Source organism: Juglans regia, chromosome 2 (assembly GCF_001411555.2).
Source record: "Juglans regia cultivar Chandler chromosome 2, Walnut 2.0, whole genome shotgun sequence".
Classification (NCBI taxonomy): domain Eukaryota; kingdom Viridiplantae; phylum Streptophyta; class Magnoliopsida; order Fagales; family Juglandaceae; genus Juglans; species Juglans regia.
In genome coordinates, this window is record NC_049902.1 from 36,109,155 (window position 1) to 36,137,125 (window position 27,971).

The 27,971-nt window shown below is 37.3% G+C and overlaps 4 protein-coding genes and 1 pseudogene across 7 annotated transcripts; 2 read left to right on the top strand and 3 right to left on the bottom strand.

Annotated features, from left to right (window-relative positions):
- Positions 1-9,064, bottom strand: LOC108984158 (annotated as a pseudogene).
- Positions 9,065-9,611: 547 nt separating this feature from the next.
- Positions 9,612-18,075, bottom strand: LOC108984165. Of its 4 annotated transcripts, XR_004800848.1 has the most exons (11): positions 17,786-18,063; positions 17,394-17,450; positions 17,214-17,261; positions 12,968-13,020; positions 12,037-12,088; positions 11,333-11,398; positions 11,191-11,250; positions 10,616-10,658; positions 10,409-10,453; positions 9,927-10,125; positions 9,612-9,728 (listed from the first exon to the last, which is right to left on the bottom strand). XR_004800848.1 is itself a non-coding variant. In XM_018956032.2 (10 exons), the coding sequence occupies exons 1-10, from the start codon at positions 17,895-17,897 to the stop codon at positions 10,062-10,064; spliced, it is 600 nt and encodes a 199-aa protein (XP_018811577.1). In that variant the 5' UTR covers positions 17,898-18,063; the 3' UTR covers positions 9,745-10,061. The 4 variants fall into 4 exon arrangements, 3 of the variants coding, with proteins under 3 accessions (XP_018811577.1, XP_018811585.1, XP_018811593.1); XM_018956032.2 differs by lacking the exon at positions 9,612-9,728 and having other exon boundaries at positions 9,745-10,125; XM_018956040.2 differs by lacking the exons at positions 9,612-9,728; positions 17,214-17,261 and having other exon boundaries at positions 9,745-10,125; positions 17,786-18,075.
- Positions 18,076-19,818: 1,743 nt separating this feature from the next.
- Positions 19,819-21,457, top strand: LOC108984192 (ATP synthase gamma chain, chloroplastic-like). Its single transcript, XM_018956073.2, has one exon. The coding sequence runs from the start codon at positions 20,207-20,209 to the stop codon at positions 21,326-21,328; it is 1,122 nt and encodes a 373-aa protein (XP_018811618.1). The 5' UTR covers positions 19,819-20,206; the 3' UTR covers positions 21,329-21,457.
- A 2,468-nt stretch (positions 21,458-23,925) lies between these two features.
- On the top strand, positions 23,926-25,217 carry LOC108984203. Its single transcript, XM_018956089.2, has 3 exons — positions 23,926-24,041; positions 24,183-24,247; positions 24,444-25,217. Exon 3 carries the CDS (start codon positions 24,454-24,456, stop codon positions 25,030-25,032), a length of 579 nt encoding a protein of 192 aa, XP_018811634.2. The 5' UTR covers positions 23,926-24,041; positions 24,183-24,247; positions 24,444-24,453; the 3' UTR covers positions 25,033-25,217.
- Positions 25,218-26,510: 1,293 nt separating this feature from the next.
- LOC108984217 (heterodimeric geranylgeranyl pyrophosphate synthase small subunit, chloroplastic-like) lies at positions 26,511-27,961 on the bottom strand. Its single transcript, XM_018956099.2, has one exon. It carries the CDS (start codon positions 27,633-27,635, stop codon positions 26,736-26,738), a length of 900 nt encoding a protein of 299 aa, XP_018811644.1. The 5' UTR covers positions 27,636-27,961; the 3' UTR covers positions 26,511-26,735.
- Positions 27,962-27,971: the final 10 nt, after the last annotated feature.

A 27,971-nucleotide genomic window follows, 5' to 3' on the forward strand; every position in this document is an offset into this window, starting at 1 on the left:
TAAAAAAGGGGGGAAAGTTATAAACAATTATCATTCAGATGTCTAGAGAGGATAGGCATCGCCCCTCTGGAAATTCCTATGGAAAGAAGCTCACTAGGTGCGAGATAAGTGATAAAGAAGTTTGATTGTTTACTGTTTGATCAGGTTTCGGATGACATAATGAAGAATGCCCCCGTGATCGAAATATGCCAACTCCACCTGCATAAACAATTTTATTACGTTCAAACACTGAACGCATATGAGCAAATAACACTCCAAAATTATTATCACATACACCAACTCCATTTATCCCTTCTCTCATGCGGGGCAATAATCCAAAAACAGCAAGTGTTGAGCAAGTACCTCTGTGTCGAAGCGGACAGTGCACATGAACGATTTGCCGGTGTCAGTTGTCACGGTAACATCCTGGCCTGGCCTTATGTCGCTGATTTTGCTTGGAAGGTCTATAGTGTAGCGCTCACGACCCGTCAATCCTAGAGTGTCTCCATCCTCCCAAGGTTTGAAACAAAGTGGAATGATCCCCATTCCAACCAGATTGCTGCGATGAATTCTCTCAAAGCTCTTTGCTATCACAGCTTTCACAACCTAATATATAAGTTTTACTTAACAAGGGACCGAGTATATATGTAGTCAGTGTGTGTGTGTGTGTGAGGGAGAGAGAGATTATGGATCAAAATCAATGCACACTATTGGCAGAGACATTGAGGAACATCAAATTTGAACTCACCAGTAACGCTGGACCCTTAGCAGCCCAATCTCGAGAGCTGCCACTCCCATACTCTTCTCCAGCTAAGACAATTGTCTCCTGCTCAGCAGCCTTGTACCTCTACAAATGTGACGCTTATGGTTTCAAGAGAGAAATTAACATATTTGTGCAGTGTCTGGCATGCTACACTCGAGGGATGTTCACCATCCATATACCTATATAATTTTCAAAGCATAGAATCTTGCTCTCGTGAAGTTACATCATCAACTACCCCACTGTTACCAAATAACAAGTTCTATAAGGCCACATCATCAACTCCTCATTTGTGCAATTAGCATATGATGTATATTATCAAGTTAAATTTATAAATAAAAAATAAGATATCCAATTACATTTCTAATTTTATTTGAAAGTATCATATGAAAATGGTATATTCAATTAAATTATTAATTTTATTAATTTTATTCAAATTTAGCAGTCCTAGTTTTTGTAATGCGTGCTTTTTTGTTTTCGCAACTCATATCCTTTTACCTTGGCACAAATAGTTCTAGTCACTCCCTATGCTCAAGCGAAGTTTGCGAGGTTTGAAAATTAACCAAAACTTTGAAGATCAAAATGTTAACATTGAAACTTTTTTAGTGATCTTATTTATTGTTTAAGACATGCTAACTTAGTTACATAGAGTTTTCACCAAACAAAAAATCCAAGTATATTAGTTTATGCACACAAGCAGGTATCAATTTGATAGAATACAAGATAAAAAAAAGCCGATATAATGAGACTCACCATTGCTACATCATACACATAAAGCTTCTCTCCAGTCGGGATGTGAATTGTCTTTGGGCCCACTTCTGCATTCAAGAGCTTGTTGACAAGACGAATATTGGCGAAGGTACCTCATCATTGCCACGCAGACTACCATAGGAATTGAAGTCCTTGGGAGCAACTCCACGCTCAAGGAGATACTTTGCAGCTGGACTATCCTTGTGGATAGCCCCTGCTGGAGATATATGATCAGTGGTTATACTGTCACCAAACTTGAGCAAGCAGTAGGCTTGTTTACTCCATGAGGACCAGGTGGTTCCTTAGGCATGTCCTTGAAATATGGTGGCTCATGAATGTAGGTTGAATTTGGATCCCAAGCATAAAGAGTTGAAGGGATTGACAGCTGATTCCACATGGGGTTGCCCTTTGTGATGGCCTCATAAGTGTTCTTGAACATACCAGGCAACACACTAGATTGGACAACCTATAAAGAAATACATTTGACATTCATTGGGATGAAATTATTGGGTAATTTTACTTATAAAAAATTATTAGATAATTTTGACCATAACTACTTTCTATAAAATTAAAATATCAAAGTTTAATGTTATCTGCCTCTGCGATTTCTTCATTACTGGGCCAGATATCTTTGAAGTATACACTCTTTCCGTTCTTCCCAGTTCCAATTGGCTCTTTATCAAAGTCAATGTCAACCTGAAATTATCAAAAGGATGCGATAATTGAGATTGAATAGCTATACATGAAAAAAGTTTTTTCCTGGTAGGGTGGGTGTGTGCAAGGGTTGGGATGTTAAGGGGGCATGCTGGAAGAGACAGGAGTAGAAACAGTATCAGAATGTAAAACAATCTTTAAAGGAGCAGATAGTTTTAAGTGAACATAGGCATTCATAATTTCATATGCATAATGACACTGCAGAAAAGTTTTGTCGAACAGTTGCAAGATATCTTGATAACAATAAAAGGGAGCTTCCTTCAGAACAGGAATGAAAAAACAAGTAAAAAAAAAGTCTATTATCAGTTAAGGAGACGTTTGGATTCGAAAGAGATCTCAGCTCATCTCAACTCATCTCACTACTATTCATTACTATTCAGCAACCTTAACTCACAAATCTCACTACTATTCACAACTCATCTCATTATTATTCACAATCCATCTCAAGTCATCTCAAGTCATCTTCGAATCCAAATGTCTTCTAAATTTATCCGTATACCGTGCCGGCAAGTGCATAGGCAACAACCAAGGGAGGTGAAGCAAGATAGTTAGCTCTGGTTAACGGATGAACATGGCCTTCAAAGTTTCTGTTTCCAGAAAGAACAGCAGCAGCAATAATGTCTGCAAAGGTAAATGAAGGAACTTACATAGAAGAGAGAAATGAAGTAGATTGGAAACCTAATAAAGTTTAAAGACCTGAAAGCAAAATAGAATTTTTACAACTTCAAATTAGAGACTAATAAAAAGCAATCCAAGTCAGAGCTTATGACTGAACAAGGTAAAAGAGAAGCATAATTCAAAATGCTAACAAGAACTATGGTAGAAGTTCATAAAAATGGCAGATGGCCAATCTTTGCAGTCAATATTGGTCATGAAGTGACCAGCTGTGACATCTGACTAAAATATATCCAAAAAGCTTTCAACCTGGATAGTTGAAAGGCTCTAATAAAACCAAATTCTAAAGTTCTAACACAAAACAAGTATAAAATTTTCATTTATTCATATTTCTGAGAAGTAATGAAAATAAAAGTTCCAGTAATACCGTTCTCTGAAATTGCAGAAGCCACCGATTCATCAAGTTCCCCAGAATTCCCAATACATGTGGTACATCCATACCCAACGATATGAAATCCCAGCTCGTTCAAGTACTTCTGCAGACCACTACAAGCACGGGCAGGAAGAAATGATACTTCTTTATGAAAGAAATTAGGCACTCAAAAGATAAGGCTCAATTGAGTTAAGTCGAGTACAGTGATTAGGCAATCAAGAGACAGACTGGACATTAATGGCACACCTCGGGTGCAGATATTTCGTAACAACTCCAGAACCAGGAGCAAGACTTGTTTTAATCCATGGCTTAACCTGGTTCGTAAATATTTTAATTGCTCGTCAAAAAATATACCTGCCACATAAGTAATAGAAAGTGCAATTCAGTTCCAAAACAGACTTGCAAACCCAATTCACAGGCTTTCTTTGCAACTAGACCAGCGCCAAGCATGACATTAGGGTTTGATGTGTTTGTACAACTTGTAATAGCTGCAATGACCACACTGCCATGCTTAAGTTCAGCTGGTTAACCTGGAAATGTTGTGACCTTATCCTGTTCTTCCTTTAGTACACCAAAACCCTGAAAGGAACAGAAAGATCACATATAAACACATAAGAAATAATCAATCAAAACACATGCACGCACACACAAAACCAGAGAGTCTGACATTTTTTGTTCCACCACTGTCATGATGTCATACACAGTTCAGGGGATAACTTGAATGAAATGAGCAGTTTGTATAGCTATTACACATTTTGCATTTCTTGACTAATTTTGTTCGTATATGTATATCCTAGAATTATCCTAATTAGTGGTCCAAGTGATTTTCTGAAAATAGAACAAGTTAAGAGTTAATTTTAAGTAGGATATAGCCTGAAAAATAAGGGCTGACCTCTAGGCTGGAGTGGGCTAGGCACGGGCCTCAATATTTTACTCTCACATTTATAAAGCCCAGGCAGAACAAAGCCCGGCCTGGCTCAGCACATGATCAGGTTTACTTGCACTCACCTTAAATCCAACTTATTTATCAAGACATGCATGCCAATCAGCCTTCATCTCTTTCAATGGGACTCAATCATGAGGCCTATTAAGGTTAACAAGTAGCAAATCATGGATTAAAGAATAAAATATAAATATAAATTAAAAGGGAGGAAAAAAGAAAGAGACCATTGAATAGAGCATACCGCTTAGGTCCTGAAACACAGGGTTCAACATCTGCCAAGTCCAACTGCAGATAAGATGTGTATACTCTTTCTTGTTGAGGCTAGATCACAAAAAATAGTATCCATGGCCTCAGATCTATGACTTTCATCTTAATTCACTATCTTTTAATGAATTTGACCTGAAGCAAGGGACCATACCTCGTTGTAGTCAAGAAACATTTTGTTTGCACGCAAATATGATTCTATCATTGACACCTATAAAAGGAAAATAATGGTCATACCAAATAATATTCCATCATTTGAGCAACGGTTTTAGCACCTCTTCCCTCCAAAGAGAATTTAATATATATAAAAAAAAAAAAAAAAACTAAACTAAACAAGAAAAAAGAAAGATCTCACAGTCTCATCACTTCTTCCTGTTAATTTGAGATAATCCAATGTGACATGATCTACAGGGAAAAAGCCCATGGTTGCCCCATATATATTTTTTTTATAAGTAAGAGATAAATATTATATATATGAATAAAATAGACATAGCTCATGTACACATGATGTATACAGTAGAACATCTAAATACAATCTACATGACATAATTTAAAGACAAGAAATCACGAACATTGCCCCCTGTAATACAATAGTGGAAAGCCAAGACAATAAAGTGTGGAATAGAAAATTCTTCAACTCAGCCAATGTGTGTTCCTTATCTTCAAAGCAGCGCGCATTCATTTCCATCCAAATACACCACATGATGCACAACGAAATCATCTTCCACACCGCTGCCACTTGATGACAGCCTTGCATCTTCTTCCAACAACCCAATAGATCCACCACCCTCATAGGCATAACCCAAGCAACCTCAACCCTTTGAAAGATCTCATCCCACAACACCCTTGTTACCTCACAGTGTAGTAAGAGATGGTCCACCGATTCTCCATTCTTTTTACACATGTAGCACCAATCGATGATTACACATCCTCTCTTCCTCAAATTGTCCGTGGTCAAGATCTTCCCAAGGGCGGCACTCCAAACAAAAAATGTTACTTTAGAAGGCACACGAGACCTCCAAACATTCTTCCAGGGAAACGGAGTATGATCTTGTGTTATCAAGATGTTATAATACGCCTTCACTGTGCATAACTTGTGATTATTAGCCCTCCACTTCAATCGATCTTGCTGGGCTATAGGGGTCCCCATACAATATAGTAAGCTGAAAAATTCTGCAACAATAGATAATTCCCAGTCATGAAAATTCCTACTAAAGAGAATGTTCCATTGATACAAGCCATGAGAAAATAGTCGCACATCCGCCACTGACACCTCTCTGTTAACTGTAATACGATATAGAGCCGGAAAATCCATTTCCAAAGCTTGATCTCCACACCACATGTCCCGCCAAAAACTTATTCGATTGCCCTCTCCAACTACAAAACGGATTTTATTTGCAAAGCATGGCCACCCCTTCCTTATAAACTTCCATAAACCCACACCATATCCCCCTCTCACTTTGTTGGAACACCAACCACCCCTAGCGACACCATATCTAATGTTAATAATTTCCTTCCACAATAATTGCCCCATATTCAGGAGACATGTTAGCAATAGTGGCCCTGTCAGCCAGTGATAATTCACCCATACCCTCACCTGTATGCATATGGAAACGAGTTACATCTATATACACACTAGAGAAGTAATGCCCAATGACTGTAATTTCTAAAGTCTACAGATATGAAGTTCAATCATTGAAATTTAAAATTTTGTAGTCCAGAGGCATTAGCTTACCATAAAACTCGACAAACTTGCCAACAACACCATGCTTCCTCAACATTTGGGTCAAAGTTAAAACTAAGTCGGTAGCGGTAACACCATTATGCAGTTTCCCCGATAACTTGAATCCAACAACACCAGGCAACACCATACTCATTGGCTGTCAAATTTGCAAATAGTACAAGGTAACACGGAGCCAATTATGCACACATCTTAGCCAAAGAATGAAAGTGAGTGTGTGTCAATTAAAGATTGTCATGACTGTGGGAGAAGGTTGTGTATTTCCAGATTAACACAAACAGTAAAGTGTAGGCATCTTTTTTCTTTTACAGTTGATTGAATGGGTTAATCATCTCCACCAACAAAAAAGTGCCCAAAAGTAACACCCGAATGAGGAGCCACATGTTTTTTCTTCCCAGACATGTTCAAGAGGATCCAACAACAATGTCCAGTATAATAATAGGGAAACAAAGAAACGAAAAGAAAAGCATGGATAGCCCAATGTATATGACCCGTTCTGTAAAAAGAAAACAAATATGTGTCAGGATGCACTTCGCAGTCTGAGCATTAAATATTAGAAAGGTCACAGTATGAACAAGGAACAATGGCATCCAGTATGAGAATCTTGACATATTTGCACGATAAAGTTCTTCTTTAGCATCCACCATGGAATGCATTTCATAGAAAATAAGAACATGCCACGTCAATGCTTTTCTGTACTGTCAAGTAGATTACTAGATTGCATAACAGTTTGCTTCAAGACAGAAGGAATGCCTTGTTAATTTAGTACACTTTACCTGGCCAAGCATTGCTGCCTCAGCTTCTATTCCTCCAACTCCCCAGCCTGCAACACCCAACCCATCAATCATAGTTGGGTGGGAATCAGTACCGACTACGCTATCAGGGTAGAGAATGCCATCGGTGTTAAAAACAACCCTTCCAAGGTATTCCAGATTAACCTAAACTTCATCAGAAAAGCGGTTCCAAATCCATCAATTTGATAAGCAAAGTGACTGGCTTAACAGCAAGCAAGACCTATCTAAGAGCTGAAAGGCAGGCAAGGTGGTGCACCACAAATTTTGCACTCTAAAGAATATGGTGCACATTTGGTAAACACCTCACAACCCTACCAACTCGCCAAGCTTTAAAACGAGGATTCTTACAAAATATTATGTCAAATTCCTTACCTGGTGAACAATTCCAGAACCAGGAGGAACAACAAGCATGTTATGGAAAGCAGATGATCCCCACTTAAGAAAAGCAAATCTTTCCTTATTCCTCTGAAACTCCAGCTCCATATTAGCCTGTACTGCATTTTCTGATCTAGCCACATCAACTTGAACAGAGTGATCAACAACCAGATCTACTGGAACCTAGATTTGAATGCACATTGTTGAGACATACGAAATAAACTTCCCTAGATGACTCATATAAGATGGATAATGCGTAATGAAAAAACCAACACTCAAAATGTACCGTAATTCTGGAATGCATATAAAAAGTTAGATGTTCTGTGTAATATCGTCATTTATGACTACAAACAAAAACAAGAATTACTCTGTTTTGCAACAAAAGCATATGCGGGAAGTTTACAAACCAATGGATCAATCTTGTTAGGATCACTGCCTATCTCCTTCATAGCATCCCGCATGCAAGCAAGGTCGACCATTGCATACCAATTTTCGGATCATTCAGAGAAGGCAAACTATAGAATTTTCCAAACTCTCCACCTCCAGGCTTGGGAAGACCGGTCAATATTTCCTTGAAAGCATGTTCAGAAGCTGAACAGATTGAATGGGGAAAAAATGATTGGCTAAAAAAAATATACATAGAAATTCTTAATCCATCGCAATGACAGGCATCAAGTGAATTTACCGAACCAAAACAAACATCCTACCAAGCTTAAATACACACTGCTTTCTATGAAGCTTCACTTTATCATTCCATATCTCTCTGTTTTCAGACACATAGAAACAATGTGGAACATTAATTTATTTTCTTTCCGCCTGTGTCTACGTACAAAACCAGAATGCAATGTCATTTACAAATCCTACAAAAGAATAGCTAAAAAAAAAAAAACCAAGACATCAACCAATAAACACACAGGTTTCACTTTTCAACCATTTACGACTCTGATCTTTTTCCACAGTTTACAAGCAACAAACCAGATAAATTTTTTACAGCTCAGAAATACTCGAACATCAATGGCTAAAAAAAATCATAAAACCATCGACTTATACCAAAAGAAATTAAACCAACCAAGTCAACAGTCATACCAGACTAGCACAAGGTCGCGAAATCACTGACCGTCGCGTACTAAAATGATCATTTCCATTTCCTCAGTAATCAAAGATGATCCAAAATTCAAAATTGTAACCATTGAAAGTTTCAACCATTTCCCCGGAACGCACACATACAACAACATGCATGCATAAACATCAGTGTGTCTTTATTGCATATATAATTTAGAGCAAGAGAACAAGACCCGAAGTGGAGAGTTTTCGCTCGAGGCGTTCGATAACAGTAGCGGCGACTCGGGCCTCCGACCGGAGGCTGAGAGGGGACGTGCAGTTGATGAGACCGTGGCTTAGCCGCGGCGCCGAGAATCGCAACAAGCGAAGCGCCGAATTGAAGCTCAGAGACCTATGCTTATGATTGGCGAGCGAAACGGACGCTCTCGAGAAGAAAGAAGCCGAGGCCGTCGTCGAAGATAGCCTGGAGAGAGTCGAGGAGAAGCGGACTCGAGGAGCAGCGAACGAACAAGAAGACGATGACTTCATTGAGGTGGCTATACACATGGCTTCAATATCAATATAAAAAGAGAGAGAGAGAGAGAGAGAGAGAGAGAGAGAGAGACGCAGATGAAAGCTCTGCAAGCAAAAAACGGTGGGGTAATCTGTTTCTGCGTCTTCTTTTTCTAGTTTCTAGTTTCTAGTTTCTATCTTCTATTTACCATGTAGTAGAGGCTTCTGGCATAGTGGCATTCGTGTAAATACGCGAACGAACCTTGTGGATTGGTATTATCTTGGCCGTTGGATTGTAGTGGATGGGTGATGGATTGGGCCGTGGGGTACCCTCGAAGTTGGTGGCCTTCTGTTTAGAAAAGTTTATTAATGATAAAAAACCATATGTAAGATCGTATGAAACTATTTTAATTTATAAAAAAAAATTAAATTAAATTATAATTTAATCTAACATTTATTTTTCTTTTTATTCATAAATATCTTGCTATTTGGTGATGTAAATAAATTAATTTTTTGAAAATATATAAAAATGTTTTAATTTAAAAAAAATGATATTTACAATTATAAAATATGCAAGTCGTGCACACTCATTTTAAATAAATAAATAAATCTAAAACTCACATAAAAAATAATTTTTTTAACAATAATTTTTACTTTAATTCAATGTTTAGTAATCATCTAAATTTCTCAAAAAAATAAAATAAAATAAAATTTTGTGAATGAGCACGGCATCCGGGCTATCAGGAACTCGGACAGTCCTCCAGCAAGAACTCGTCAAGAAGCATACACAGTTACACAGTTTATCTCTGCACATCGAAGAAAAAGGGAAAAAGTTCTTTATTACTATTCTCCAACATATCTGCAGAAAGAATCACATCTGGCAAGGAACTTTAGTAACGCTCAATAAACTGTAATTTCTGGTTGGGGGAAAACATACTCATTTGAATGTTGAAGAGAGAAATTCAAAGCATAATTTCACTAGCAGTGTTGCACACAAAAACTACCTAAATTTTAGAGAAGACTGATTTAAAGAACATAGATGGAGCAGTGTGCCAAAAACATTAACTCCATGGAACAAAAGTATTATGGCTTGGACCACGCAATTTTGTGTTGGCGAGCCCTGAACATGAGATCATCATTCATGATGGAGGTTGCCATGTCCCTGGCCTAAACGACGCGCCAGATCCAGTAGGTTCCGAAGACCTGAGAATAAGGTTTAAAAATGAAGAAGAACCATTAGTTCGTTGCACCACAAATAAAACGGCAAATGAAACCCCATCTCCAACCGCCCCCGATCCTCCTCCTCCTCCTCCTTTGATATGACATGTCCAATGAAGTGGCACTTAGTTCTTAGTTGTGTGTTGGCTATTTTTATTGACAGAAAAAGGGACATCGACAGCAGTTCCATCTCATTGTTATTTCATGGCTCCAAGGTCTTGACAGTTCCAACTTCCAAAGTATTAGGGCCCAAGTTTGGTGAACTTACTCTGGCTCTGTTTCTGCTTTCTCCGTCGCCCTCTCTTTAGAGTTCCTGTAAGCGAAACATATTGTGTGAGAAAATGAATCAAAGAAACAGGAAAATTGTTTAAAACACACTCACCGCATTACATTAAATGCTCCAAGCTTTGAAAAATTGCAGCTTTACTGTTACTTTATCTTGGTATATTATAAATAAAAATTTGGGCTAACCCACCTCGTGCCATCCATTGCATCAGAAGCTTCCTTGACTTTGCCACCTTTGATAGCGATGACCATAATGGAAATATCATGAGAACCAAAAGCATAGATAAAATTTAGTTCCTGTTTCTTAATAATATAAAAAACTTAACAATGACCCAGAAATTGTGTACAGACTCTGTTCATTTCGCATTTCTTAATAATACAAACAAACTTGCCTACATACATGCATCAGACTACTGTTGTAACATTAGTCCAAATGGGTAAGAACTATAAAACATACATGTGAGAACCCAGCATGTGATAATCCATCTATATCTCATCTCGAGTAATGCTAGATACAGTCATGGGCTGTGCAAGCACTGCCCACTCTTTTTTCAAAAGGAGTGCGCCGCGCCGCGCTTGCGCACTCTATAACTACAAATATAATTTCTCATCTCATAATATTTCTCTTAGTTTAAACTTTAAACAGATCACTGAATTTACAAAATATGTTTATAACTTCTGTCACTTTTGACACAATTCACATTTTAAATCCTTCTGTGTTTATTGAAAATGATCACTTGTGCAATTTGTGAAAGATTCCAATACCTTCTGATGCATCTGGAAATTGCCGAATGAAACTTTTCAAGTCTGGACCTCCAACTTTACCTAGACATTTGGAGTGTATACATCAGTTATTAATCAATATCACCATACAATTACCAATCAAATATTTAGGTAAGTGGCTGACCACTGATGCTGGTTTTGCAAGCATTCCCTTCTTTGGCTCTCTTTTCCTCCTCTTCTTTCTTGAGACCTTTGTGAAATAAAAACGTCTATCAAGGTCTTTGTATAATGCTGAAAAGTGATAGTACAGCAGTCCAACTTAAAAAATATACTCTGTATTCTCTATCTACCAGGCGTTTTACACGCACCTCAAATTTTCAAAACAGAAACATTGCACGCTCCATTAAAATCTAACCATCAAGCTTGTGTCACATTAACTATTTTCATCCATGTTAATGACTAGAATTGAATAAGAGCGCTATTTGTCATTTTATGGTTAGAGGCTGCAATCAAAATTTTGGTAATTTGGGGTGCAAAATGTAAAACGGTTGGTAGTTAAAGCGTGAAAAGTAAAAGGGTGAAAATAATCGATATTCACTAAAATTAAAAGAATTCAGACATAACCCAAATTCTTCCAATAAAAGAACAAGAAAAAGTAAACTCTCAAATTTGCAGATGTTCACGTCCGGTTCTAAATTTTTAATGATACACTCAAGAAAGTCACCAATTCAAGACTGATTTTGGCAAAAAGTTCATTGTAGAATAGCTACATGGCTTATTCCATGAACCAGAAAATATGTGGTCACAAAATATAAAGGAGATAATTTGCGGTAGAGTAGCACAAGAAACAAAGGAGAACAGTCAAGTGATAGCAGAAGTAACCCATACGAGCAACATTTTGCCGAACTCGTTCACGCCTAGCTTCCAGTTCCAAAATTTCCTGTAGAGGGATCAACATTCTGTCTCTTTAAGCAAGAGTTATTCACGTGTCTAACACAGCAAGGGCATCCAAGTTTTAGATTACTAATCACAAGAAACTTTTTTAATCGACCAGAAATTTGGTACAAAGCTCTATGTTCCCCTCCCCCAAGCCAAAATTAGAGCAGAAAATTCATACAGTTTTGATCATTACAAAACATTTGATCAAGCCAAATTTTAAATAAGTTAAATTGGACAAGATTCACCGGTCAACAGATCAATCAAAATTCAGAAAACGCCTAGTGTTGTCAAAGAAAACTATAGAAAGACGATGCTATCAGTTCACTGAAGAAAATTTTACAGATTGATCGATCGATGTTAAGAAACTTCAACATAATTGAATTCAAGGTTCCGTAAACTCATTCTTTTCACTTCCATGGCCTAGACATTGTGGTGTAACATTAATTTTAGTGAGGATCATGTATTATAAAAATAAGAAACTCTTGAGAGGCACTCGAAAGAATGAAATGAATGCAATTCATTGACAACTTTAGTCAACTTGCAAACAATTTTTTTAGAAAGAAAATCTCTGATAAGCTGGAAATCGAAGTCGCCAGAAAAGATAGAGGTCACTCAGAAGAAGCAATCATCGGTAGGTTGCTTTTCCAGATAATTGAGAGAGAGAAAGAGAGAGAGATGACACAAAGTCGCTCTCCATGATTTTCCTTCACAACAAGCAATTTTAAGAAATTTTTCTTTTTTAAAAAAAAAACTAAAAGTAACCAATATATAATCTAAATCAAACCACTCAATGATCTGAAATCTTGAAGACGCCGTTGGTTTCATCCCAAATGGTGAAGGGGAAAACAAAGGAAAATTTAAGAGAAACTTTCTAATTTACCTCAGGTGTTGGAGCTATTTTGCGCTGCCCATTAAGCCAGCATATCCATTCAACTACAGCAAGAAAATGGTAATCAACCATCATGTAAAGAAACAAAGGTAACTTCTTGTACAATAGAAATCCACACAAGGTGCCTTTTTTTTATAAGTAAACAAATTTTATTGATCAAAGAATTAGGTAAAGCCCGATACAAATACAAGAACACCTATATGCCCTAATTAAGAGGGCGCAAAAGAGACAAGAAAGTCATGTAGGTCCATGCCGTTGAAATCAACAGCAATGGCCCAGGTACATAGAGTACTGTAAAATAAAGTTATAAGTTCCTCTAGCGATCTCTCTTTGTCATCAAACGTCCTCACATTGCGCTCTTGCCACAAATACCACATGAGGCATATAAGGATCACCTTTCAAACCGCTTTAATCGGCTACATGCCTCCTATATTTGTCAAGCTGGCCAACACTGCCACTATAGTCTCCGGCATAACCCAAGCCAGCTCTACTCTACCAATCACCTCATTCCACAAAACCTTTGCTGTCTCACAATGTAATAGGAGATGGTCCACCGACTCTCCCCCTCCCCTACACATGCAACACAAATCTGCAATGATAACCCTCATTTTCCTCAAGTTATCTATTGTGAGTATATTGCCCAAAGATGTGGTCCACATGAAGAATGCAGCTTTGGAGGTCGTCTTATGTCTCCAAAGTCTTCTCCAAGAAAATTGAATGTTGGGTTCTTGAGTGAGAGCCTTATAGAAAAAGCAAACCGAAAATACATCTTTCTCAGCGGGTGAGCACCACAACTCATCTTCTTGATGATTGCTCGGATTAACGGAGTACAAAAAGTTGTAAAAATCAACAAAACTGCTCATCTCCTAATCATGTGCTGCTCCACTAAAATTGATGTCCCAATGGAATTGCCCACCCAATAGCCCCATGACATCCGCCACTACAGCATCTTTATCACTAGCAATTTGGAATAGTGAAGGGAATGAATCTTGTAGGGAAGTATCACCACACCAAATATCTTTCCAGAATTTAATCCTAGAACCTTCACCCAACTGGAGTCGAGTATGTCGAGTAAAAACCCCCCATCCTCTTCTAATGTGTTTCCACAACCTTACTCCAAAGGCTCCTCTAACTTCTTTAGTGCTCCATCCCCCCCATATGCCTCTATATTTGTGCTCAATCACTACCTTCCATAGGGCTTTTGGTTCCATATTATATCTCCACAGCCATTTTCTAAGTAGCACCTGATTAAAAATCCTCACATTTCTAATACCCAACCCGCCATGGGAGATAGGACGACATACCGTTCCTCACTTCACTAGATGGAATTTAAACTCTTCCCCCAAACCACCCTACAAGAAGTCACGTTGGAGTTTCTCAATTCGGTATACCACACTTGTAGATATAGAGAAAAGTGATAAAAAAAATTAAGTTGGCAAGTTAGAAAGTGTACTCTTGATCAAGGTAATCCTACCACCTTTCGATAAGTACATTCTCTTCCATCCCGCTAGTCTCTTCTCTATCTTCTCAGTCACTGTCTCCCATAAAGAGGATGCCTCGCAGCCATCCCAACGGAAGACCCAAGTATGTCAAAGGATGGGAGACTATCTTACACCCCAACATGTGAGCCAGTTGCCGTATATTAGGAACCTCACCAATTAGAACCATCCCTGATTTATTTAAGTTCACTTTCAAGCCGGATACTACTTCAAAGCAAAGAAGCAAGGCTTCAAAACTTGAACCTGATTTTGATTTAGCTTACAAAAAACAAGTGTCATCTGCAAATAACAAATGAGATATATTAATGATTCATCTATCTGGGGTTCCAATCAAAAAGCCATCCACAAAGCCATTATTAACCAAGGCCGAAATCATCATGCTTAAACCCTCCATCACAAAGACAAACAACAAAGGCGACAACGGGTCGCCTTGTCTTAGGCCTCACGAACTATGGAAAAAACCAGTTGGACTACCATTTATTAACACAGAGAATTTCACCGTTGATATACACCAACGGATCCACAACTGCCACCGCTCACCAAAACCGCACCTCCCAAGAAGGTAGAGAAGAAAGTCTCAGTTAACATAATCATACGTCTTCTCCATGTCAAGCTTACAAATCATCCTTGCAATGTCAGCCTTCAAACTACTGTCCAAACATTCATTAGCAATAAGAAATGCATCTAGAATTTGCCTACCTTTAACAAAAGCATTTTGGGGTTTGGTAATGATCTTCCCCACTACCTCTTCAAGTCGATTCACAAACACTTTGGATATGATCTTGTAAACCCCATTCACTAAGCTAATGGGTCAAAAGTCCTTAACCTCATTAGCCCCCACCTTCTTAGGGATCAACGTGATGAAAGTGTATTTAAACTTCTCTCAAATTCTCCAAACACGAAAAGCTCCTGAAACACTTTCATAAGATCGTTCTTGACGACATCCTAGCATTCTTGAAAGAAGCCCATAGAGAACCCATCAAGCCCTGGAGCCTTGTCTTTGCCCATTTTCCTAACTACTTCGAAAATCTCCTCCTTAAAAACCCTTTCCATCCGAGTGACATCACTCGGTCCAATGGTGTCAAACACAAGACCATCAAGGGAATGCCGTCATCCCATCGGCTCAGTTAGTAGTTGCTCATAGAAACCAATTACATGGTCGTGAATTACCTGTTCTTCCCTACATTCCACCCCATCAATTTTCAGCATCTCTATGTTGTTGTTTCTCCCACGAGAGTTTGGAATACTATTAATGAACTTCGTGCTTCAATTTCCTTCCCTTAACCACAAAACTCTTGATTTTTGCCGCCAAGATGTCTCTTCTAATAAGATAATCCTCTCAAGCTCCGCCCCCAACAACGCCTTCCGAGCTAGTTCTTCCCGAGTAAGAGATCTAGCCTCTTGGAGTCTCTCTATTTCCTGGATCTCCCTCAACTTGCTTTTCTTGTTCTCCCCTATGTCTCCGAAAGATTGTGTGTTCCACAACTTAAAATCTCTTTTTAAGACATTCAATTTCTCTGTGAGAACGAAGCTAGGGGTACCCTGTATCTGGCACGAGGACCACCACTGTCTTATCCATTCTACAAAACCTTCAGATTTCAGCCACATCTATTCAAACTTGAAATCAATGTTTTGAATACCGTACCGGACGCAGTACCGGTCAAGGCACTGGGACGAAATATTTCGATACCGATACCGTTTCGGGATAGCATTTCGAGATAACATTTCGGAATGGTCGATATATAAATAAATTATATATAAAAATTATATTTCAAAATAATAGTCTATATATAAATAAATTATATATAAATACATATATATATTATAAATAATCTAGTCTGAATTGAGGGTTAAAAAAAAACTTATAGTTTGAAAAAATGAAAAAAAAAAAAAACACTGGCCGAAATATCGGCCGGTACCGGCTGAAATTGAGGCCGGTACAGGCCGAAATTTAGGCCGGTACGTCCGGTACAGGCTAGTACGGCCAATATTTTGGCCGGTATGAAATGTATATAGTTCCTGTACCGGCCGGACGGCTGGTACGAAAAATTTCGGCCGTACCGGCCGGTACGGAACGAAATTCAAAACCTTGCTTGAAATACCATCAGCCTCTACGGAGACCACCACAATCAAGCATAGGCCAACGATCCAAACCAATACGAGAATCGCTTTTGCCAAACATCCGGAAAGTGGCTTTCCCATTCTGGAGATAAGAAACGAATCAACGATCTACCATGTCTGATTATTAGCCCACATGACAGTACCCCCAATTAGTGGCAGATCAACCAAGTGTAATTCAGAGATGCAATCAGAGAACTCTACCATTGCTGGCCACCCTCTTCTATTACCTAAAGACTCACTTGGAAATCTAGTGACATTAAGGGTTGGTTTGGATACTGAGATAAGATGAAATGATTTTAGATGAAATGAATAAAATATTATTTTTTAATATTATTATAGTTTTGACATTTGAAAAAGTTGAACTATTTATTATATTTTATGTGGAAATTTGTAAAAATTGTAATGATAATATGAGATAAGATGAAACCAACTCTGTATCCAAATAGGGCCTAAAATCTCCCCCAATACCATCAAACAAAGGCATCTGCTTACATCTGCTCACAAAATCTCCCCCAATACTTTCTGCTTGTGCTGTTTCACTGCTAAGCCAGGGTCCCTTTTTCTCGATGGGTAGTCGGAAAATTTTATTAACCAATGCAAAGTCTTAGCCCAAGTACCTGGGGACTGTTTTATCCTCAGCTTGCCTAGTATCTCAATATCCACAACTTATATTTGAGCAGATGTTCCAGCAAAACCATCAAACAAAGGAATAAATGCCAAATGGTTAGTTTTGGGATAATGTTGAAGCAGAGAGTAAGAAACAATTTAGAACTTAGAGGAAGTCTAGAACCAATCACCTGGAATACAAGTTGAATCCTCCTCTCCCCAGAACACAACCCATCTTTTCTCTTTCACTAGCACGTAAATAAATTAAAAGCATAAGATTTACACATAGCAAAAAATAAATGCACATAAATCATATAAAAATCCACATATCTTCAATAAGCATGCACTCCCTAAAATATAACCACGACCCCCTTTCACCACCAAAATGTAAGCTCTTAATATTTGCAGTATTTCATATCAAAGAACAAAGAAACCAGTGAAGCATTCACTCAACACAAAGACAACACAATTGACGAATACAAAGATACAGCATGGTGCAAAACTGAAAATGCATAGTGAATAACAATAAGCAAATACTAGGACAATCCAAGAAAAACAAGGGCTGAGATTGAGACCCACTTACTGATACCATCAATCTCTTCCTTTCTGGTGAAGTACCGGTTGCCCGCTTTGTCCACCCCAACCAGATTCCGATTGCTGAAGTACCCAGCAATCCTCGCGAATAGCTTCAACATATCTGATTTTAAAGATTCAAATAGGACCCACTATTACCATCGTCTTTGCCCTCCGAAAATAGAAATCGAACGGAGAAAAATTGGAGGCCAAACGGTGAACTCGCTCTGTGTAAAGAATATAGTCGTCTGCAGAGTTACGGGGAGAACCTGGGTTTCGCTTGTTTTTGTCCCGACCTACTTTAAGAAAAATTTTATTCACTTATATATATATTTATGTGATTTTACTCTTTTTATCTTTTCTTATTCTATATTTCTTTAGAGTATTGGCATTAGATTAGTTAAATATATTTTTATCTTTAAATTTAACAAATATCATTTATATATACTCCACATTAAATTAGTTAAATTATTTTCATCTAAATTATAAGTTACAGTAAATTTATTATTCTTTTCAAATATAAAAAGAACTATAATATATCTAAAAGTATTTTTTAAAATTATTATATTATAGATATGAAATTTTTATTTATATGAGATTTTACTATCTATATAAATATGAGATTATTATATTATAAATTTTTAGATTGTGAAAATAAAAATAAATGTAATTTGTTAGAGGTTATTGAAAATTATGAAAATAAAATAAAAAATAATAAAAAAATATAAATAATAAAAAATAATAATATTTTATCGTTATAAAAAGTGTGATGACTAATCTAATATAGATTTCAAATTTTAAATGATTAGTTAAAAATACAAAAAAAATTACATATTAATTAAAATTTAAAAAATAGAATTATCAATCTACTACTAATACTCTAAAGAATCCCCCTGCCTTGCCTTTTCTTATCTTCTATCCATCTTCCTCTTCCTTACATGGCTCTCTCTCAGACTCCAACACTCGCAAAAGGTGATGACAATGCTGCCAATTTGGCCAGATTCATTTCTGGGTTTCTTCCCCACTTGCAAAAGACAAGCACAATTGGTTGCAAGGGATTCTTAGAGCATTCTTATTGACTTGATTAAAATTAAAAGATAGTTAAAATTTAAATAATTTCAATAAAAAAACTCCACATTAAATTAGACATATTTTACTATAATAATTGATCAAATATAAAGAATCATAATTGATTCACTAAATATAGAGATCGAATTTTAAAAATACATTTAATCAAATCAATAAGAATGCTCTAGAAAACATTTGTTTCCATACTTTAAGTTTAAGCCCTGCATTTCTATAAAGCAAGCATCGACATTTGAAGTAAAACTCTTGCGTTGTTTTCTATTTTTGAAAAATTGACATTTGAAGAAGAGGTGTGAGGGATTCTTTATTGCAGAGAAGAAAGATCAAATAGTGGGTACAATAATGATAAGATCACACAAAAGAAAGATCAAATAGTTGCTCTTTGAAGAGAAATACAGCACAGTTAATTAAATTTACCTTGATATGAACGTTGAAGACGAGAGAGAGAGAGAGAGAGAGTGGGGTGCTATTACCTTCCAGTGTTGCCGATCGAAAAAGACATGCCCAAAACAAATTCTATGCGGAGTAATTCTATACGGAGTAAATGATAAAATTAATAGTATATTACTCCGTATAATTCTTATCTAGAGCCTTTATTTTAAAAAAATATCTACTTATCTGAGAGTATTTTTTTGTAAAATTCATTTTTATGTAAAATTTTAAAAAAATATTAGCTTAAAATTGCCTCCAATCATGTATTTTCAAATTTATTTTCTATTTTGATACGAGTCACGACGTTCAGTTAAAATCTCACTATACACACTAGTCGGTGTGGCCAGTGTGTTAAAATCTCAGCTGCTCGCCAGCAGAACTGATAAAATCTATTTAATGTGATATTAAATAATAAGTTTATAAATAATTTTTAATTATCTATCATCACATTTTGGTATGGTGAGTAGATTACTCCACTTTCAATATGTCACTTAAACGTCACGCCGTTCAGGTTCATTTTTATCTAGTTCTTGTCGATACATGTTCCTCCTACCTTTCTTCTTTGCCCTGGATTATCACGCTAACCAAACAGTCCCTCAAATTGATCAGACTGTCTAGACACAGAGTGGTGTGTTAGTCTTGCCGGGGAGTGCAGAACCAGTACTCCAGTCTCCTCCGGGTAAGAACCTTCAGATTCCCTTCTCAAATCACATTTTCTAAAACCTAAAATCTTCAAAGTTCAATATCTATGTTGTTGTACAAAACCCCAGGCTAAGTTGTAAAATCCTTCCATTTGCCCCACACACCTTTCTTTTTCACCAGCAACAGGTTTTACAGTGACCCAAACACAACCACAAATCGAACTTTTTATCACTAGAACCCATTAAAAATTGTTTCTTTCTTTATCATAGCTATGTGGGTCTCTGCAAACCCTTCAATTTCTAATATTTCTTCGCTTTCTTTTAATTCCCACCAAAACCCATTTCGCATTTTACCCCATATCTGTCTCCCATGTGTTCTATCTCAATCTTCGCAAACAACCCAAGTTTATTGTGGTGTTCGTGAACTCCGAGGGCGGATTGATGCTATAAAAAATACCCAGAAAATCACTGAGGCTATGAAGCTCGTGGCGGCCGCAAGGGTTCGACGAGCTCAAGAGGCTGTAATCAATGGCAGGCCCTTCTCGGAGGCCCTTGTAGAAATGTTATACCATATCAACGAACAGCTTCAATTAGAAGACATAGATGTTCCTTTAACAAATGTTAGGCCTATCAAGAAAGTTGCCCTTGTGGTTATCACTGGTGATCGGGGTCTCTGCGGCAGTTTCAACAACTTAGTTGTCAAAAAGGCTGAGACCCGGCTCTCCGAATTAAAGAATCTTGGATTGGATTACACTGTGATCAGTGTTGGCAAGAAGGGTAATTCATATTTCAGGCATAGGGATAATGTCCCGGTGGATAGGTTTATTGAAGGAGGGAGTTTCCCTACGGTGAAAGAAGCTCAAGCGATTGCAGATGATGTATTTTCGCTTTTTGTCAGTGAAGAGGTTGATAAGGTTGAGCTAGTGTATACTAAATTCATGTCATTGGTTAAGAGTGATCCTGTGATTCATACATTGCTTCCATTGTCCCCTAGAGGAGTTGTTTGTGATGTGAATGGAAACTGTGTTGATGCCATGGAGGATGAGTTCTTTAGGTTGACAACTAAGGAGGGGAAGTTTTTTGTGGAGAGGGAGAGGGCTAGTGTGAGGGCAAAGATGGAGTTATCGCCACTGATGCAGTTTGAGCAGGATCCAGTTCAGATTCTTGATGCCATGATGCCTCTTTATTTGAATAGCCAGATTTTGAAGGCATTGCAGGAATCACTGGCAAGTGAGCTCGCCTCTAGGATGAATGCTATGAGTAATGCAACGGATAATGCAGTGGAGTTGAAGAAGACTCTTTCAATTGCCTACAATCGGGAGAGACAAGCAAAAATTACCGGTGAGTTATTGGAGATTGTTGCAGGAGCTGAGGCACTAAAACAGCTTGATTGACTGTCAAGCTTGTAACGAATATCGCCATCTTGATAGACAGTTTCTCTTGTAATGATATCTTGAGTTGTTATACACATTGAGATCTAGAATATGGAATTAAGTTGGAAGTCGTTACATTTGATCTTCTACAATATGGTGCCTTTTGTTTATTATATCACCTCATTTCGTTTGTTAATTGATTGATCCACGCATTAAAAAAAAAAAACCCATGAATTTCTCATCGGAATTCAAACTATTTACTTTTTCCTAGCTTTATCTCGGTATCCAGGATTCTGTTTCATATTACTTCAGTTAGATGCTGATTAAAAAGCTAAAAATTACAGTACTCAAAGGTTGTTGTTCAAACCCACTGTCAACGAATGGCAGTCTAGCAAGCACGGGTCGCGCACAAGGGTAGCTGTTGGTCATACATTCAGAGTGTCGGCCATATAATGTCAAGGACTAGGAGCTACTGCAAACTTTATGGCCGCTTTTCTGAAGCAATGTACACCAGAAATTTAAAGCCAGCCTTGTTAAGAAAAAATTGGAAAAAGCTGTTCTTTCCATTGCTAGCTTTCGCAGGGGTTACCGCAGAGTTGAATCTATCCTTGATGGAATACGCTGTTAAGTGAATCGAGCCTATCCCATCAATGCTCATTGAAAGGAAAGCTTCTCTTTCCAAGAAAAATTAGTCGGTCAGAGAAAAATTCAACTCTGCCAGTAAAATAATTCACTGAAACCAGGTGACTTCTTTCTGATTCTTGGTCAGAACTTTCGGGAAAGTGAGGCCAATATGAGTAGACGCTCATTTGACATTGGAATGACTTAACAGCCGCCCCTCTTATGGAGTGCACACCAGGTTAAAGTCTGTCCCGCCTCAGTAGAATGAATCCCAAGAGATTACGAAGATTCTCTTGCTTTTTTTTTAAGTAATCCAAGTGGTTGAAGTGGTGAGTTGCAACAAAACTTCTGATTGGTTTGTCTCGCAAATTAATACTAATTTGTCTGGTTTTTTGTCTTATAATACAATTTGAATTTAATAGCCGAATACGATGAATGACGGCTTCCTAATTGTTGCATGTGCGTCACATTGCTGGACAATGAGAGCTTCCAGGAACCAAATCCCTTTCAGTCGGCAACTTTGTCTTAAATCTATTCACTTTTCTGTCTCTTTGTTTAATTGTTTGACAGAGCAATTTTGTCGTATCTAAAGTGTCCTATAACCCACATGTCTCTTTCTTCAAGATTACCGAGATTTTTTTTTCTTATTTGTTAATTATTATTATTATTTTTTAATCTTTCTCGCATTGTTTTATGAATAAATTTATTTATTATTTTTTTATTTATTATATTTTCGCCATTTTATAATGTAATATTATATAATAATTTTATAAATAAAATATAATAAATAATCTTTAATTATTTAATACAATATTATAAAATAAAAAAATAATGATAAGTAGCATTATTCTATTTCTATTGCATGTTTTTTTTTAATTTTTTTATTTACATGTAAATATGAAAAAGCATCCCTTCAACTGCGTACACTTCATTCTTCCTCTCTTTTTAATTTTTACTCTTGTCCTTTTGCTTCAATCTTGTTGCCATTTTCTATGCTTTCATGACGGTAACTAATCCATTTACTGTGAATATTGGGGAAGTGGGTGTGCCATCATCCCAACTTGGCACAAACAAATTGAATTAAGAGTGCTTTTCTTTTACAATTATGTCACCGGTTGATTATCTTAGGTAGAACTTTTTTTACAACAAAATATGAACAGAATCCTAGACCAGGTTGTAAACTTATCCAAACACACCACATCCGCACACACAGACACATACAATTCCATGTACCAAAAGGTTGCGTTTGGATTGTGTGATATTCTGAAATATTTTGTTAATAGTAATAAAAAATTAATAATATAATATTAAATAATAGTAAATAATAATAAAATATTCTAATATCTCAAAATACTTCAGTATCCAAACTAGACGGTAAAGCTATGTTTGATTGTTAACATAATCTCAATTTAGCTCAAATTAATCATTGATAAGGTGTACTACTTTTTTAACTTTTTATAATTAAGTTAAGAAAAATTCTAGATATAAATTACATACTCTGCACACTATTTAAAAACATATGATTTTACTTTTTTATTCTCATATTTTATATTGAATTGAAGTATGAAATATAAGAATGAAAAAATAAAATTATATATTTTTAAGTAGTGTCTAGGAGTATGAGGCTTCTATATAACATAATTCTCTATTTTAAAATTAAAATTAAACACATCTAAACTTATTTTATATATTTAAATATATATTTTAACCTATTTATTTTAAAACATATTTTTATAAAATTTATAAAATATTATTATTTACATATCAATAATTTACATAACAATGAGTTGTTCACGTCTGTGTCTACTTTTATAGCAATTGGCGTTTGTGCATGACCCTGGGATGGGAGGATCCCAATAGATTGCCCCACTAATCAGATTTACGAGGGAGTGACTCGAGTCAGTAAAAAAAGAGTGAGTGTTTCCCAAAGTGAAATACAGTGAATACCCGTGGGCCGTCACATTGGAGATCTCGAGAAAGACAAAAATAGTCCCGTCTTATTCCTTTGCCCCTTGGGGGCTTTCGTACCGGCCATCAGTTCCCGTGGGTAATTTGGCTCTCCATAAAATCAACCATATCATCAAAAGTCCAAGATCACTTCAAAGATCTCGAGGTGAGGATCCGATTCCTGAATATAGAAGAAACATCCTGGAAAAAAAGAATGAAGTGACGAGGATATAGAAATAACCAGGAAAGTTGTGATATACCTAATAAACTGTCTTCCTTGAACTAACTTTCCTTACACATGCTGCAGATTTCGCTTCAGAATCTGACCAAAGTTGCAACTTTTGGAAGTTCTCAATCCAATTCCAGGGAAAGGTAGGTCCTTGTTTTCTCAGCTACCTTTTCCCCAACATGAATTGGCTAACCAATTGGAGTAATCTTTGAATCTCTGTGTGTCTCAGCTTGTAATTCCTTTATGTGTAATCAACTGTGGAAATGGGTGAGACCCATGTGTGAAAAGAAGCAGCTTTGAGTTGTTATTTATTTATTTATTTTCTATTTGGGTTTGTAGGCAATCATCTATGGAGAATAGGTATGGTTTATTAAGGCAGAGCAGTGGTTTCTGGAGGTCCTTGAGAGATGGAGACTTTGAGGAAGAGGAAGTTTGGGCTGTTCTCAGAGATACAACAGATTCTATTTCCATGGTAGGCAAACCCAAGGAGCCTCCTGTTTCTGTTCCTAGACAACTTCCAACTGCTTCAAGAATGATACCAAGAGCTACAGCCAGCAGCAGCAGTAGCAATAGCTTTTCTCATGAAGCAAAAATTGTTCAGAAGTCAGCACCTGTAAACATTCCTGACTGGTCACATATTTCTAGAAAAAAGTCAGAGAAGATCTCCAGGTATGATACATGGGTTGGTGGTGATGATGATGATGATGATGATGATGGGGATTTGAATGATGGCCAGGGCAGCGATGAAGATGATGACGATGATGAGGACAATTACAAGTTACCCCCACATGAATTCATTGCTAAAAGGCTTGCAAGAAGTCACATATCCTCTTTTTCTGTTTTTGAAGGTGTTGGGAGGACCCTCAAAGGGAGGGATCTTAGCAAAGTTAGGAATGCTGTTCTAACAAAAACTGGTTTCCTTGAATAACAGGGAAGGGTGTCTCCATCACCATGACCAGGATTCCATGTGCTTTTTGTTTTTCAGAGATTTAGGTATGGGAGTTTGTGGTTGTTCCTCTAGTCTTTGGAGGTGTTCTTCTGGTTTGTGTTCAGGGTATGAGAAATTTATTTTGATGTAAAAAAGCAATTAATTGATCCCCCACTCCCATGTCACCTTTGCTTTGATAAGCTTGATTGTAGTAAAATTTAGGGGCTACCGAGGGGGACCATAAAATGTATAAATATCAGATGTAGGTAATGCTTAACTTAATTAGGAGGAATAACCATGTAAATCACAAAATACAGCCCTGCAAACCAGTTGACAACTCAGGGTTTTTGACACGAAATTAGCTTCAAGGGAGGTCTAATATTCATGGTCATTACCTTTCAAATCTCAACAGAACCCTGCATTCTGGTATGTGTTATGATAGCTGAAGTCAAGGATCGGTACTTCCCTAACCTGATTGTCGGCTAAGGCATTGAAAGAAGACAACAATGTACTGATTTTGAGGATTATGTATCATAGATTCATAGGTCGAAATAGATATTGCTTGATAATAAGACTATCCATTATCATGATCTAGTTTCATTCAAAATTTACATTTATAAACTCTCCCTCTTAGGAGGATGGTTCGTGATTATCAATTTTTTTTATGTAGAAGACTTAAAACAACTTAGAAATGAATCAATGATGATGATTGTTGTAATAAAAAGAACTGATGGCTGGACCTGGGCTTAATAAACTTGCTAGCCTAGCTCTCCCCTTTTCAGCTACTGGGTGCTGCCCCGGAGAAGCATCTCTAAGGCAAAACCAAAAATATACTAAAATAATTCGACAATTGAAAAAGACATGCCACCAACATCATGTGCATATATTTTTCCCCTTAAAATACGAGTGCAACATTAAGTGCTCCTTGTAATATTTTAGACAAGCCTAAACAGAAAACAACAAGCTTCCTTTAACTTTCTCTACCTTTAATGATTTTTGTTTTCAATTGTCTAATCAGCATACCATTCTTGACTTTTTTTATTATGCAAGTTGAAGTGAATTCTTTTTAGACCCCGTTTATAACTTGAACTAAATTAAGATTAACTCAATTCAATCTAATTTTAAATTGAATCTAATATTTAAATACTTAATTTTTAAATCATTAAATTCATCTCAATTTAAAATTTCTTTACATGTAAGACCTACAATATTTTTCAACTCAATATATCTTTATACGCGAGATCTATAATATTTTTCAACGTCTTATAAATATATCTAAAATTACTCATCTTAAGTAGGTTTTATAAAATTCACTCTACCATATCAACTTACTACTATTTATAAATGACTCAACTCATCACAAATTAACTTAACATCCAAACGGGGCCTAATTGGCCTACGTTGTTACTTGCTAATTGGCCCCTATATATGCTCATTTTTTACATTTTGGAAATCAGGGAAATATTCATGGGATCACATGATGCCAAATAGAAACAGGTTCTTATAAGGGCAAGAAGTAAAATAGTCACCAATCGCAGTAAGTTCTCGGAAGATTACAATCGTGGCCAAACGTTTTTCACGACAAAACCAAGTTCGACATAGAAGTAAACAAGCTCGACACAACTTATGAGGTGTGAACCCATGTCATGCCCTGTCCCATATGTTCCTCTTCTCTCCTTAAATCAACATCAAGACCTCTCATCTCAAGCATTAACAAAGCTAGAAATTGCCTCGAGTTTTCCTCCCTCGAATTCCTCCAATTCCTGAAGTGCCAAATTTCTTAGCTCTTCAACCACTCTTACTAACCCTTTTTCTTTTTTTCCAATACCATGTGACATCCCTCTTATCATCCCCACATATAGACCAAATCTCCTTAGCTTCTCTATTTCCTCCTCACCTCCTCCTCCTAGTATTGCCCCACACGTGGCGGCGCATGCGTGTAACCCGCCGTCTTTCTTCTTGCACACATGCTCAATCCATGCATTGTCCCATTGAGAAGAGGATTCCAATTCGTGGTATTGGCCCTCAACCATTCCTTGTGAACCCATGGCACGTGCAATCTCCAGCATCACCCTCAAGATACGGTCCGAGTTAGTTTGGGTCGGGTCGTCTGCTTTAGCTAATAACTCAAACCCAAAAGGAACCATAGCATCCGGGATGAGAAGCTCTATGTTTGGGCTGTAAGCATGGTGGATCGTGGGCCTGGACTTGGGCCTGGGCCTATCCGTTAATGGAAGTTGCTCGTGAACGAACGAGGCCGTATACATGAGGTGGAGTGCGGAGGCGGTCGCTATGGATTGGTCCCGATGGCCGCCGACGAGCTCACATGCGGCAACACACAGTGCCGGGGCAGTGGTTTCTGGTGCTGATAAAACCAAATGGCTCATGGGCTCGAAGACTTCAAGTGGAGGCCGTAGCGGAATGGCTTGCTTGAGATGGGCCTCAATCTCACCATTGATGGAGGTCCAATAAGATTGGTTATGGGACATGGTGACCCTTATAGGCCTGAGAGTGAATGGCCGTCTGCAAGCACATGATTTTGACAGAAAATGAACAGTCTGATTGCCATCAAGGAGGTGGTGGAGGAGGAGAGCCACAGCCATGGAACTGAGGAAAATATATGGGGGAAGGAAACAAGAAACAACAGCTAGCTGAGGAAGAAGAAGAAGAACGATATGGATCTACTTTTTCTTTATTTTGGGAGGAGTTAGGTAGAATACTGGGTGAGTGACAGTGAGGGAAAGTTGAAAAAAATGAGGGGGGGCTATTATAGCGTGAATGGAGGAGGTGGTGTGTCTGCAAATCAATTTGTTTATCGCTTAGATATGGTCACCCGTGTAACATGCATGTTTAGTTTTCAAATCATGGACCCCATTTTAAAAGGTGAAAAATAAATCCTGACCACGCGATTCAGGTGGCTTTGGTAACAAGTGGACAAA